At 40.9% G+C, this 14,263-nt stretch overlaps 1 protein-coding gene across 1 annotated transcript; it reads right to left on the bottom strand.

Annotated features, from left to right (window-relative positions):
- Nucleotides 1–5,688: 5,688 nt before the first annotated feature.
- Nucleotides 5,689–8,450, bottom strand: LOC140951961 (uncharacterized). The gene is made up of 2 exons (XM_073401346.1): nt 7,414–8,450; nt 5,689–6,951 (listed from the first exon to the last, which is right to left on the bottom strand). Exons 1-2 carry the CDS (start codon nt 7,801–7,803, stop codon nt 6,499–6,501), a joined length of 843 nt encoding a protein of 280 aa, XP_073257447.1. The 5' UTR covers nt 7,804–8,450; the 3' UTR covers nt 5,689–6,498.
- Nucleotides 8,451–14,263: the final 5,813 nt, after the last annotated feature.

The following is a 14,263-nucleotide window of genomic DNA, read 5'->3' on the forward strand; positions in this document are numbered from 1 at the left end:
ATTTTGGGTTGTATTGGTATCGTGTTTCCGAGGCCACCGCTCGTGCCGGATGCCACCCTAAGTACCCGAGGCTGCCGCCCCTGCCGGGGACCACTTCGCATCCGTAGCTAGTCAGGCTACCATGTTCAGAAGAGAGCTCAACCTCCCTGAAACACTGGAAAGTGGGAAAGAAGCTTCAACAGTCTATGCCAGAAAAGTTAACCAAAAAGCAAAAGGCCATGCCCAACATCAATTGAAACAATTATGGGATTCCGAAGATAACAAACGCACGAATACCCAAAAAGAGTAAATAGGAAAGCTGTAGATCATCAAATGACAGGGCTTTATCATTGCTGGCTGAAAAGACCAGGCCATCAAGACCAGCTACTATCGCAGCACAATCCTAAAAATGGTACAGACCCAAATGTGCAGTATTTGTGATCAATTCCAGGAAACCATTGACCATATTGTGGCAGGGTGCCCTGAGCTGGGAAAAATTGAATACCTAATCAGTCACAACAAAGCCGCCACATACCTGCACTGAAACATCTGCAAAAAGCTAAACTAAACCCAAAAGGGAAATGGTACGAGCATGACCCCAAAACGACCCAAACACTAGTAACAGAAAAACACAATCGCAACATCACAATCTTGTATGTGGGATACGCCAGTACAGACACTACAGACAGATCGTGAGATAATAGCCAACAGACCAGACATTGTAATTTATAAGAACAAACAGAAAAAAAGCGGCCTTCCCTATTAAGTCATGTATTCAGACAGGGACAAGGTATCCGCCACCTGGATGCCCGCGGATTCCTGCAAGTTCCATAATTCATGATAGCTGCAGTAAAACTTACCTACAGGTAAGACCTTTTTCTCTCTAGAAGCGGGCTTGGATCTGGTAATGGCCTGTCTAAATGTTAATAGCCTTCTGGGACGCGCTGATGAGCTAAGGGTTTCTCTTAATCATGCATATGAATCGCATAAGGAAATGGATATCCTGGTTCCCGATGAAACCAAATTAGACCCCAGTATCCATCACAATGAAAGAGAAAATTCCCCTTGGATTACCTATGACGTATTACGTTGCGTGCTAACCCAACTACCTGGCTAAAATTTTAAAAAAAGCAGAAACGATGTAGATAATTTAATAAGAGCCGTAAAAAGAAAATACTTTACCGAGAACTTGGATGCTTCGGTTAAAAACGAAAGGAAAACCTTGGAGGCTTTTAGAAGCTTCAAAACCGTGACAGCAATAACTCTACCGTCGCAGAAGTTAAGTTAGGGGAACGGCTGTTGAGGGCCTCAAATTCCACCGTATTCTACACAAAGGACTTGCCAAAATGTCTTAAAAACGGAACTGCTCTAATGTATGCGAATGAGGCCAATATCAGTTTTGCAGCCCCGAAGAGCTATGATCCCGTAACAATGATCAACACTGAGCTAGCCACTTGGCTTAAAGCTAACAAACTGCTTCAATACGGTGGAATTTGGCCACACGACTCGAAGACTTGCTGTCCTGCGCGAAATCTCAAGGGCAACGCCTGTCATTAATATGGTCAAAATGAGAAACGCTAATCGCAAAAGTCACGTGACCCGAAAAGAAAAGCAGACCCGGGGACGACGTAATCCCAAGGAAAAAGCAAAACCTAGTGGAAGCCGAATGTTAGGACCTTGTCAAGCTCTAATGACGACTATATATTCAGGTTAGAAGTCCCCGCCTCAAGGCCGGTGCTCCATTTATCTCTTTCCGAAAGTGAACGGTGTCTTTAGCAAGTTCTTGGTAGACTCTGGGGCCAGTGTGAACGTTGTTAGTTCTAACGCAGACAAGGTGTTCAGTGTCTAATAAGCCTTCAATTTGTACGCCCCGCGTAGTAAATTTGACGCTGAATTTCTTGTGGTGGAGAGTGAAACTTCTCCTCAGGGATACACCACAGCTACAGAGTTAGGGATACTTTAGATTGCAAATGCAATGCTGTGTCAGTGGAGGAAAGCGTATTCGAGCGGTACCCTAGTCTGTTCACTGTTCTAGCTTGGAAAAAATGAGGAATGTTGAAGGTAAGCTGTATATTGATGGAAACGTTAGTCTTGTTCATCAAAAACATCCAAAAATTCCTTTTGATGAACACAAACGCCTAAAGGCTTGTGTAGAGTCCTTGCCTCAACAGGATATAATTGATCCTGCTGTTGCTCCATACCCCTGGGTGTCTCCTGTTGTCTTAGTCCCTGAGCCAAAGCAACCTGGAAGTGTTCGTTTGTGCGTGAACATGCGAGAGGCAAACAACGCTATCTCCAGAGAGTGAGATGCTGCCTACCCTTGATGAAAAGATACATGATCTGAATGGTGCTACTTGTGTTTAGCAAATTAGATCTAAATCAGGGCTATCATCAGTTGCTGTTGCACCCTGACTCGAGGCACATTACGAAATTCTCTACTCCGCTTATTCAGGTACAAGTGGCTTCGTTCAGGCATCAACGCCGCTGCTTTAAAGTTCCAGAATGTAATCGTCTCTGCCATTAGTGACATTCCAAATTGTTAAGAACATTAGCGATGATGTCATAATCTTTAGAGTGAATGTTCAGGAACATGACGAGGCCCTCCTATCCATGCAGTGCGGACTCGCTTCCAAGAGCTGAATCGCACTCTTCGCAAACACAAATGCCAGTTCTACATGCCTCAAATTGAGTTCTTAGGAATGGTCTTTAGGAAGCAATCAAACAAGCCGAACCGATCTGTAAGTGATGTCAGAAGCCTTCTTGGCACGACGAACTATGTCTCGCGTTTTATCCGTAATCATTCAGACCTCGGTGCTTCCTTGCGTGACTTCACAAAGGGGTCAAGTTAAAGAGGCAAGAGGTCACCAAAAGGCACAAGATCAGCTGAAGTGCAACCTCACCTCTGATGAACTCATTGCTTACTTTGATCCTCAGATGAAAACTATTCTGTTCGTGGATGTCAGTCTACTGGGGTTTGAATTGCTATTCCTGGTGCTCTTATCAAAAACGTGTCATTGAACTGGCTCATGAGGGTTATCAAGGCTTAGTCATGATCAAGACCCGTAGTTTGTTGGGATTCAAAGTCTGGTTTCCAAAGACAGATGCTGCGCGCTGTTGACCAAGTCGTAAAGAAGTGATTTACGTGTCAGATTGCTACACCAAAACCCTCCTGGGAACCGTTGAGGATGTCCCCTCACCTGATGGTCCTTGGCAACCTTGTGAGCATTGACTTTTGTAAAGAAGCATGTTATGTTCTAGTATTGATTGATGATTACTCAAGATTCATTAAGTTGAGATTGTGCACTCGACTTCTGCGAAAGCAGTCCTTCCTAAGTTAGTTCGCATATTTGCCGCTTATGGTGTGCCTCAAGTTGTCAAGTCTGAAAACGGTCCTCCCTTTAATGTCACGAATTCTTGGTTTGAAAATTCTGTAAAATTACTCCTCCATGGCCAAAAGCAAATGGCGAAGAGGAACGCTTCATGAAAACATTTGAGAAGGTGGTCCGATCCGCACTTGTAACGGGAGACAACAGATGTACCAGTCCCTACGAAACTATCGAGCAACTCCTCATTCTACTACTGGTGTTGTTCCTGCCACTGCCCTCTTTGGAAGACCAGCCCTGCCCTACCCTGTTGCTTATCCATGCGAAACAGTTTTGAAACCAGCAGGAGGTATTGTGTTGGCAAAAACAACCAACTGAACACAGTCAGCGCTGAAAGCTGAAGGAGGTGATCGGAAGGTGACTCGTAATTCTTCCCACTTCGAGAAGCTTGACCAAGACTACGCAGACCCAGTATCAGCTGACACCAACTCAAGTGCAGACCCAGTATCACCTGACACCAACTCAAGTGCAGACCCAGTATCACCTGACACCAGCTCAATTGCAGACCCAGTTTCAGTTGACACCAACTCGTGTGCAGACCCAAGATCAGTTGACACCAACTTAAGTGCAGACCCAGTATCAGTTGACACCAACTCAAGTGCAGACCCAGCATCACCTGACACCAACTTAAGTGCAGACCCAGCATCACCTGACACCAACTCAAGTGCAGACCCAGTATCACCTGACACCAACACAAGTGCAGACCCAGTATCAGTTGACATCAACTCGAGTGCAGAGCCAGTATCAGTTGACACCAACAACAGTGCACACCCAGTATCGGTTGACATCAACTCCTGTGCAGACCCAGGATCAGTTGACACCAACTCAAGTGTAGATCCAGTGTAAGTCGACACTAACTCAAGTGCAGACCCAGTGTAGTTGACACCAACTCAAATACAGACCCAGTATAGGTGGACACCAACTCAAGTACAAGTGCTCAAGCTAAACCCACACTGAGGAGGTCTGCGCGTGTGCCCAAACTTCGCAGGAGACCGATTTAAGAAATGTGGCTACGGACATTGTTTGTTGAACTCACGTTATACAGTTTTAATTAAGAACGTTCAAGAACATCTAGGATTAAATTTAATTGATGTTCAGAGAACTTTACACTAGGTCGGGACGTTTTACAGAATGTCAGTCTTATTGGACCTACTAGTATTCATTTTGCTGCATACCTCTCAGTTTTCTCTCATTAGTAAGGTAAGACTATATTTCTTTTGTTTGTGTGTTTGTTGATGTTATGTTTCCAACTAGAGGTAAGGAGAAATGTAATGTTTACGTCACCGGTTGAACAAGTGAAATTAATAATTCTGGAGAAGATGGTTAATTGCTAGAAGAAAAGGGTAGATAGGGGTCCAGCTCTAAAGATAACTGACAAAAACTTGAACCGATTTGCAACCTGAACTGGTGCCTGTGCTTTAGCCATTGACCGACAAAGTTGAAGTATAAGTCTTATATCCGTTACCGTCGTTAAGCACTGCCTGTTATTACGCACGAATATATTATCAAGACAAACTTTACTTGTGTATGCTTTAAGGTTTTACTGCAGTCCAGTCACGTTTCACAGCCGGGTATCAATTTTGAATTTATCGATTTCGAATCACTTTAATTTAACAATAAAGTTTTTAGTTCATTTTGGTTTAATTGAAATATTTTTGTTTTGAAACCGCTTTACATAAACGGTAGAGGAAGATCTTTCATATTCAATTGAAACTGGATGCGTTTTGTCTTTATACCGAACATTAAATAGAACTAGTCGCGTTGATTGAGTTTAGTAGTCGAACTCACCGAAAAGTTCCAGTTCGATTATGTTCGATTACCGAACCAATCGAACAACAATCCGACCGATTAGGTTCGATTAAGCTCGATCAATTTTTGGTTCGGGTTTCCCCTGGGCCAAAAACATAACAAAATTGTAACAAAAGCGTAATATAACAAAGAATTGAAAAAATATCAGAAAAAGGGAGGGGGGGGGGGGTATGAAAACAGGTTTTGCTTTCACAAATGACTAAAGGGAGAAAACCTCTAAAAAGTTATCTTGAAAAGGTCTTTATCCTGGAGGAGCACTGGCTGGCTCCGGGAAGGTCGGGATCTCTTAAATTTTCCTGACCAATACTCCGGCAAATTTATGCATTGTTGCTTCGTTCCTTATTGTTGTGCTTTTGTATAGGATTGTAATGTGAAGAAAACACAAAACATTACAATGCCTTCCAGAAATTTGTCTGAGTATTGGACAACCCTCAGATCTTTTTACACCCCTGACACAACAAATAGTGTACACAGAACTTTGCTCCGAGGTAGAGGTTTAATCCGAGACTACACCGCGTGTAAGACAAGAGATAACCAAAGAAAATTTCACAAGAGCATGATTTTAAGCCTGATCTAGCCAAGCAATACAAATAACATAGAATTGAACGAGTCAGATTTCAGGATACAGCAATCATTCTTGAAAGATTGTTAGTGGAAACTAAGCTTGCTTTGAAATAATAAGTTACACAGGTGGATAACGGCTTCTCACATGCACAGGCTGATTACACCTTGAAGGTTTAAACCTACTACAGTTATGACTTGAGAAATAGTTTTACGCCGAGTAAATATCAACGAGTTGTTTACTGTTTGCAGAAGTTAAGAGTATAGAATAAATGATCTCTACATTGGCTTTTTCATATTTTTATCAGCAAAAGCAAAATAACTCAGTAACAACATATTCTCTTTTCACAGCTGACTGTAGAAGGGAAAGGCCAAATGTATACGAGAAGAACCAGTACTCATGAGAGAATAAAACTGAAAAACTTATGTTTTTGGTTTTGTTTTAAAATTTTGTATGTGCTTGCTGATTTTTGAAATTTTATATTTGTTTTTGTGCCTGGACCGCGGCATAAACCGAACTAGCCGAAATATACTGGCCTCGGGGGTCCAATAAACAAAGCAATAAATCATTATTAATAAGCAAATGAAATAACGTTCGCTAAATGGAATTCTTAGCGTGTTTGCAAATGACAACCCAGCCCTAACCCTAACCTTAACTCTAACCCTAACCCCTAAAACTACCGCGCTTTAACTCTAAGCGTGTCCAAATAAATGTTTTGATTCATGTGCCATCTCTTTTGCAAAGCCGCGTGGATTCACTGTTTCTTTACCAATTACATGACCCAGGCTGCTGGTTGTTGTTCAAAATGTTTGCGGAGTTTTTCTCAATGCAATATGGAGGCGAGTTAGACTGAGAATCTTCAGCAGTCCATGTGAATGTTCCCTTGAGAGAGCTTTTGAGTTGATAGACGGCTTGCAATGATGTGGAGGGGTTAGGGTTTCTGTTGTTGGAGTTAAACCCGGCGATAAGCTTGCTCCAACTACCCAGATCGTTTGCCGCACTTGTTATGTCGCTCACCACGCTATCCACTGACTGCAAGTTTTTGGCATAGAACTGACAAAATACATAGTCGACGTCGTTCAACGGCAGGCTGATGTAGTCATTCCATGTTCCACCGTAGAAAGGTCCGACTGAAACTAGAAAGCCTCGGGCTTTCAAACGTTGTGCAAGTTGTGGGATTGCCGTGGAGAAATCGGGGTCTGATGTTCCGCCTTCAAACTAAGATAGAAAAGACAAACTTAAAACTCCTTACTACGAGCAAGTTTTCCTTGACACTTAGTTCCTTGCCGAATTTGGGTGCTAGTGTGGTCCTTTTTACGTCAGTAATCACGAGCAGGTTACCTTGTTCAACTACAGTCAAGAGTAGCTTTATTTGAGCAAGAATCATGGTTTCTAAACAACAAAAAGCCTGTTTATTCGTGTGGAGTACATACGAGCAGGTTGACTCGTTAAACTGTTTTTTTTTTTGGAGTGCGAGTATCCGTTTATTGATAAACCCATGTTCGTAAATGAGCCCGCTGTGGCAAGCGTACGATTATTAAGCCTGGGTTGGTTGCCGCGAGTGCCGCTCATCAAGAGTCTCACGAGAAGGGAAAACTCGAACATGCAAGCAAAAGAAAGGCTCTACCGGCAGGGTGACTGTGTAATCAAAAATGAACAAAATGACTAAAAAATACTGACCTGGATATCGACGCCATCCGCATTATAACTGTTAACTATACTGGAAATGGAATTATCTGCATTGTCTACCCACTGGGAGACGCTCATGCCGCCGGCAATACCAAACGTTCCTCCACTGTCTGCTGATCCACCAATGGAGATCATATACTTTCTGCCTGGATTCGCCGCTTTGTCGCTAGTGATGCTATCGTAGGTAATACCCATGCTTACCCACATAGAAAATGCATCAAAATTGCCCGTTTGTGATGGATCTTCAGCAAAACCCAGTAACATGTAATTCACCTCGCTCGGTACAGACGACAGTGGAGGAGCAGATATTCCTCCCGGCAACATCCCGAGGTATGTTCCGACAATGTGATCTCCTGTGGGGGTGCCGCCGCAGTCGTCCATGTTTTCCCAGCAATCACCACCCGGACAATCATTTGCTGTATTACACCCGGCACCACAGTTGCTAGATGCTGCATTACAATAGCCTGATGTTGTGCCGCAGTCGTCATGGTTTGCCCAACACGCACCACCTGGACACTCCCCGTCATTGCTACACCCGGCACCACAGTTGCTAGACGCTGCATTACAATATCCTGATGATGTGCCACAGTCGTCATGGTTGGCCCAACACGCACCACCTGGACACTCCCCGTCAGTGCTACACCCGGCACCACAGTTGCTAGATGCTGCATTACAATATCCTGACGATGTGCCGCAGTCGTCATGGTTGGCCCAGCAATCGCCACCTGGACAATCACTTTGTATATTGCATCCGGCACCACAGTTGCTAGATGCCGCATTGCAATAGCCTGATGTGCTTCAGTCGTCCATGTCTGCCCAACACGCACCACCTGGGCAATCCGAATCAACGTTACACCCAGCACCACAGTTTCTAGATGCTGCATTGCAATAGCCAGCATAGCGCTTCCACCAAGTTTTCCCTTCGGAAAACTGAACAACTTGCAGCAAAACAAGCGCCGTCAAGAATGCCTTTGATCCAAACATTTTTAATCCAGGATATTAAGAACGAATCTTGGTGAAACGACGCACCGCCAGTGGACCGTACACCTGAGCTAAAAACAAATTAAAATATCCCCTCTTAGTAAATTTTTTTTGCAAATAGTACCGCTTTCCTGAATTTTACTTTTCACGTAATGGTTTATCGTTTATCCAAGCAATTGAACCTATTTAAAGCACTAGTTAAAATTTTAATAAAACAACACCTGGGTTTAGCCAGAATAAAACAACAAGAGTCATAAAAACTCTTATTCTTCGGCCATTTCAACTTCAGTAAAAATTAAAACACCAACTGTGGTAACAAACATGATGAAACAACGCATGTTGCAATTAAAACCTAAGATTTTAAAGACTTGACGTTTCAGCAAAACAACATACATCTTCAGAATTGACGGTTAAAAAGATTACAGTAAAATTTAAACATCTAGAAGAAGACTGGAACCAAATAAACAGGTAAAGACAATAACTAATGACAACAAATAATGATGACAGACTCAACTTACTCAACTTTTTCTCTTCTAGCATCATGTGTTATAATTTCCTACAGATTTCAAATCTTAGTGTATTTCTAAACCCCGCAATTTTTGCCCCAAAAAGTGGTCGCGGTGCCAACGAGAAATGCTAAATGTGTTATGTATAATCGTAGAAATGCTGAGGCATGCTGAAATGCAAGAACTTCCGCCCTGGATAAAACATAGATGAAATACAGCAACTGCCTTTTAAAATACATTTTTCTAGGTGTCTCAAATGGTAAACGTGTTATAAAACCTAAAAGCATTCACGTTAAAAAAATGCAAGGAGCTCTTCCCTGATAAACTTGAGAGGATATTGTTAAATGGGGCTTTATGACGGGGACTAGCTCAACCTACAACAGAGACAACTGCTTGTATTATAGTTTACTCACTTGATAATCTTATTTCCTGGAAATAGTCTCTTGTGTTGTCACAATTGTCGATTAAATCAGTACTACACACATTTTTATATCAGTCAGAAAACCAGCTGCTTAGTGCAAACTAATGCTGACATAAGTCTTCTCCGATTGGGTAAAACAGGTTAATTATTATGAAACCTTCGAGATAATTACTTTGTCAAAATTGTTTTTCTGTCGAAGTTTTCATCGTTAAGCTTAGGGTTTCTGGCCAACACCAAACAAGCAGAGCAATATAAAAACTACAACGTATCTTATTACATACAAACTTTTCATAATAACAAAGAGGAAGGTACTAAAATTACATTTTGAAAATCCTGCCTCGTTGGCGATTTCGAAGAGGTATGAAGCTTCTTGTCGAAAAATGATTGGCTAAGACTTTTCCATATTTTAACCAAGGACGTGATCAGAAAACTCAGGGGAGGGCGAATTAAAAATGCAATACACTTTTTAGGAATGAATTTAGAACAATAGGTGTTTCCTCTCCAAGTCAAATTAAGAGTTAATTTCACTGACACGATTTTCGTTGAAAAGTCAAGAAAAAAAAACGAAAAACAGTTAAAATGAATAAAGGCAGTCATTTCCTGCGAAATACCGATAGAGGATCAAATTGAGCTGAAAATGTCAAACTGGTTGACAATCTCAACAGAGACACGGCATTGATATCTGTCGAAATTCCCAATCAAAACATACTTCTATGAAAAAAAGTGTTGCCTTGGAAATATACTCATTTAACTGAAAATGCCTGTACAGCTAGAGGTGTCACTGCGGAGATGCACGAAAATGTGACATTTGCTTTGCACCGAATTCATGTCAGAAGAAACTTTCAATCGCTCATCAGTTAAACTTACAGGCTAAAACTAAGAGTGCTAAAACACCTTACTAAGATAATGACTAGAGCGCTAATAACAACTTAACTACAAATATATACCGTGGCAAATGCCACAAACGGCTAACGCAACTCTTTCTTTCAACAGAATAACAAAGAGAGTTAAATTAGTTGGAAATCATTTTCTCATTTCAGTGAGTGATGATGGCATTTGATCAGTTTCATATTGTAGAAGCGCTCAGGCAGAAGACCTGGAATTTTAGTATCCCTGAGTGCTTCTCAACACAAACACGTCTCTGATCGATATCTGTCGATAACCTCCAAATAAGAATACTTTTATGAAAAGAAGTGTTACCGTGGAAATACACTGATTTAACTAAAAATTCTTGAACAGCAAGAGGTGTTACTGCGGAGATGCACGAAAACTGGACATTTGCTTTGCACCGAACTCGTGTCGGGAGAAGCTTTCTATCGATCATCATTTAAGGCAATTCTATTGTTTTGCACTGCGCATTACTAGTATTGCGTATAATATTTCGACATTTAATGGTGGGGGTGATTTTCACCAGTCGCCTGAAAAAAAGGTAAAAAAGGCTTCCTATATAGTCCAAATCATTTTAATAGCTGTTCTAACAACTCTCCCGGCTTAAATGGGGTTGGGCTTAAAACACACGCGTGAGCTCATTTTGAGCGAAAGAGAAGTAGGGGATGGCGTAAAAAAGGTCCATTTTTTACATTACTTTCAAGATCGAGCAATTTGAAGTCACTTTACGGAAAAAATATAGCCCTGACCAACAAAAGCGCAATAGGTTTTGGTAATATTCATAGTTTCTGTTCTATGACAATATTTTTTGACGGTTGTTCCAGCTTTGGACATTTCGTGGGCAACTTGCAAAAAAACAAGCACGTTGACCCCATCTTTTTACAGCAAAATTTCAATTTACTATACATGGCTGTCAATTGGGCCAAGTTTGAAAAAATCTGGATAGTACATCCTTTTGAAGCGAGTTACCTTTACTTATTATAGGTGAAACTATGGGTAGTGAAATAGCTTACTAAGAACTCTTTAAACAACATTTCTTTCAACAGAAGACCAAAGAAATTTAAAGTTATTGGAAATCGTCTTATTTTGGGAGAGGATGTCATTTGATCAGTATCGTATCCTAGAGATGCCCAGGGAAAAGTGCTGGCATTTTAGGATGCCAGAGCACTTCTAGGATATACCAAACTTTTATGTAAAAAATAATAATAATGATAATAGCGATTTATATTTATTGACAGTATTTCTACAGGGTAGCTTTACACCTGCCATACTAACTAAAACTAACTGCGTAGTGCGCATGTTTTCGCTAAAAATTAATATAGGAATTTTGTTTGTTGTTTGGGGTGAATTAAAAGATTCTTCAGCTTGAAAATAAAAAAGATATGTATATGTGTGAAGATAAATATCATCACATGAAAACAATTGAACTCATTTTACTTGGTGTTCCGCGAACTCCTACGTATTGGTAAATTTTGGATTGAAGTGTGAGATCTTGGCAAACTTTTTTTAACTGATGAAATTTAGTACTTGGAGCATATTTTCTTCCAAAAGTGATTCACATAGGTTAGTGTTTTGCAGAGAGACGGAAGCTTAATGCAAGAAAATGAAGGAAGAGTTGTTCGATGTGGAAAGCTACATTAAAATTTCGGTGTACTTTTACATACATCCTCAAAAAGGTTCATGTCACCATTTTCACATAGACCATAACGCAATGCACCTTGTTTACCTCCCAAAATTTTGCATAGCCATTGTTTCCAATTTCTCCTGGGTATTTTACAGTTATCCCAAGAGAAAGCAAAGACAATGCTTATGCAAAATTTCGGGAGGTAAACAAGGTGCATTATGGTCTATGTGAAATTAGTACAATTAAGCTCAACTTCATTGATGATTATCGAAAATTGAGCGCTATGATTGGCTAGGAGCTTTGCTTCATCCCGCTATAATCACCGCGCGGGAATTATAACATTGAAGGCTATACTAGTAGTTTTCAAAATGGCAGCCAAACTTGTTCATGTTTCGGAGTCGGAAATTGATCAATTTATAAAGAAAATGCTGTTCCTCAAAAACCAAAAGATGCTACAAAATTTGGAGTCAAGCTGTTCAAAGATAGGTTGATAAAATTTCTCTTTTGCAGGTAACACAGTTTACTGAAAACTGGTATGTTTGTTTACATGTTTTTGCTTCAAAGTGTCGGCAACTTTTAGTGACTTTTGCGAAATGTTTTGTTCTACAGAATGGTTTCAACAGCAGCAAGAGTCCACAAATGAAACAGAAAACATGGAAGTCGATGAATTAAATAAATGTCTGGCAAAATTTTATGTTTCCTTGGGGAAAACCGACGACAGCTATTATAAGAAAACCAACTTGTTGTCGATCAGAGCTGCCCTCGACCGACATCTTAAAGCCCCAAAATCTTTCAAAAATATGTCTATTTTTAAATTTATTTTCTGGAATAATCATCAATGTAATTATACTAAGACAATTAGTCGCCTCAGGCGACATAAATATCGGTGAATAGTCACCGAGACGAAGTCAAGGTGAATATTCGCCGATATTCACGTCGCCTGAGGCGACTAATTGTTAAATGGTGAATAGGTAAAATGCGTCCCTGCATACTAATTAGTGTCTAGTCATTTCTTTTCGTGTGTTAATAACTTGCCTAGATAAGAGTTGCTCCGTGCATAATAATTAACTGCCTAGTCAGTATCCTGCATGCAAATAAGTGGATAGTTTTTTTTTTAAATTTATCTCTAAAAACCCGTTATAAAACAAAGAACAGACACAGAGGCTGTGTTGAATTGGAAGACGAGTGGGTCGACATAGTTTCGATAATGTGTAAGTGAAAGGGAGGGAAAACAATAAAAGTGTGGTGATGGTGGTGGTGGGAAAGCAACAGAAATGCAGGGAAGCCTAAATGGGGGGAGAGAAAGTGAAGAATTATTTTTCGTCGGAAGTTGATCAATTTAAAGAAAATGCTGTTCCTCAAAAAACATTTTTTTGCTTCAAAGTGTCGGCAACTTTTAGTAACTTTTGCGAAACTTTTTGTTCTACAGAATGGCTTCAACAGCAGCAGGAGTCCACAAATGAAATAGAAAACATGGCAGAGAAGCCTAAATGGGGGGAGACAAAATGAAGAATTATTTTTTGTCGTAGAGAGAGCGTTGTCATGGTAGCGAACTGTTTCTGAATGACAACAAACCGCAAACATCACAAAAGTGAATTCGCACTGTCTCAAACTTCATTGATCTTATTCAGTTTCAGTTCATTTGTTCATTAATTTTGTTGGGGAAATTTTCTGAGGTTGAATCCGGAAGGACCGTATCTGAGTGTAGAAAAAGAAAACGGGAAATTTTGTGTTTTTTTCACTACTCAGGGGCGGATCCAGGATTTTTCTTAGGAGGGGGTGCACCACTAACTGATTGAAGACGTAAAAAAGTTTAAAAGCGAATACGAAGAAGAGGGCTTTTGACTAGGAAATAACATAATGTGAACTGCTGAGAATACATATCAAACAATAGAGCAGGTTTTGTATGTCTGTCAAGCGACTGCACAGTGTTAATTAGAAAGCGACCGCAGGTCATCCCAGGGGGGGGGGGGGGGTGCGCACCCCCTGCACCCTCCCCCTGGATCCGCCCCTGCTACTCCAAACAGCGGGCGTGTGAGTAAGGAAGTTTTATGTGGTAGTCGTGCAACGACGGCTAAAAAATGTAGAAAAAAAGCGTGATGCATGTGTAAAGTTGTTGTTTTGCTGTTATAAACCTATTGCCTTTTTCCTGTCTCGGGGCTCGGGCTCGAGGAATAATTGTTAATTAGGCCGACCCTGTTCTTCAACAAGAAATCTTTGCGTTCCTCAGGACTTATAGTTTCCAAAACTGTTCACAGACGTTCATAGCAAAAGGTAAGCCTCTACGTACGTGCGAATATCCCATATGTAAAGATCACGTGATGTGTCAGCTGAGAAGTCGTTAGTTCCATGTCGGGAGACTACATGTTGGTTTGACATGAAGTACTTTCTAGGTTATATGGTGGGTTATGATCGGTTGTC

Source organism: Porites lutea, chromosome 11 (assembly GCF_958299795.1).
Source record: "Porites lutea chromosome 11, jaPorLute2.1, whole genome shotgun sequence".
Classification (NCBI taxonomy): Eukaryota; Metazoa; Cnidaria; class Anthozoa; order Scleractinia; family Poritidae; genus Porites; species Porites lutea.

Coding starts and splice junctions, on each gene's coding strand:
- LOC140951961 (XM_073401346.1), bottom strand. CDS start 7,803: ATGGACGACTGCGGCGGCACCCCCACAGGAGATCACATTGTCGGAACA. Junction 6,952..7,413: donor CGGATGGCGTCGATATCCAG/GTCAGTATTTTT, acceptor TTTCTATCTTAG/TTTGAAGGCGGAACATCAGA.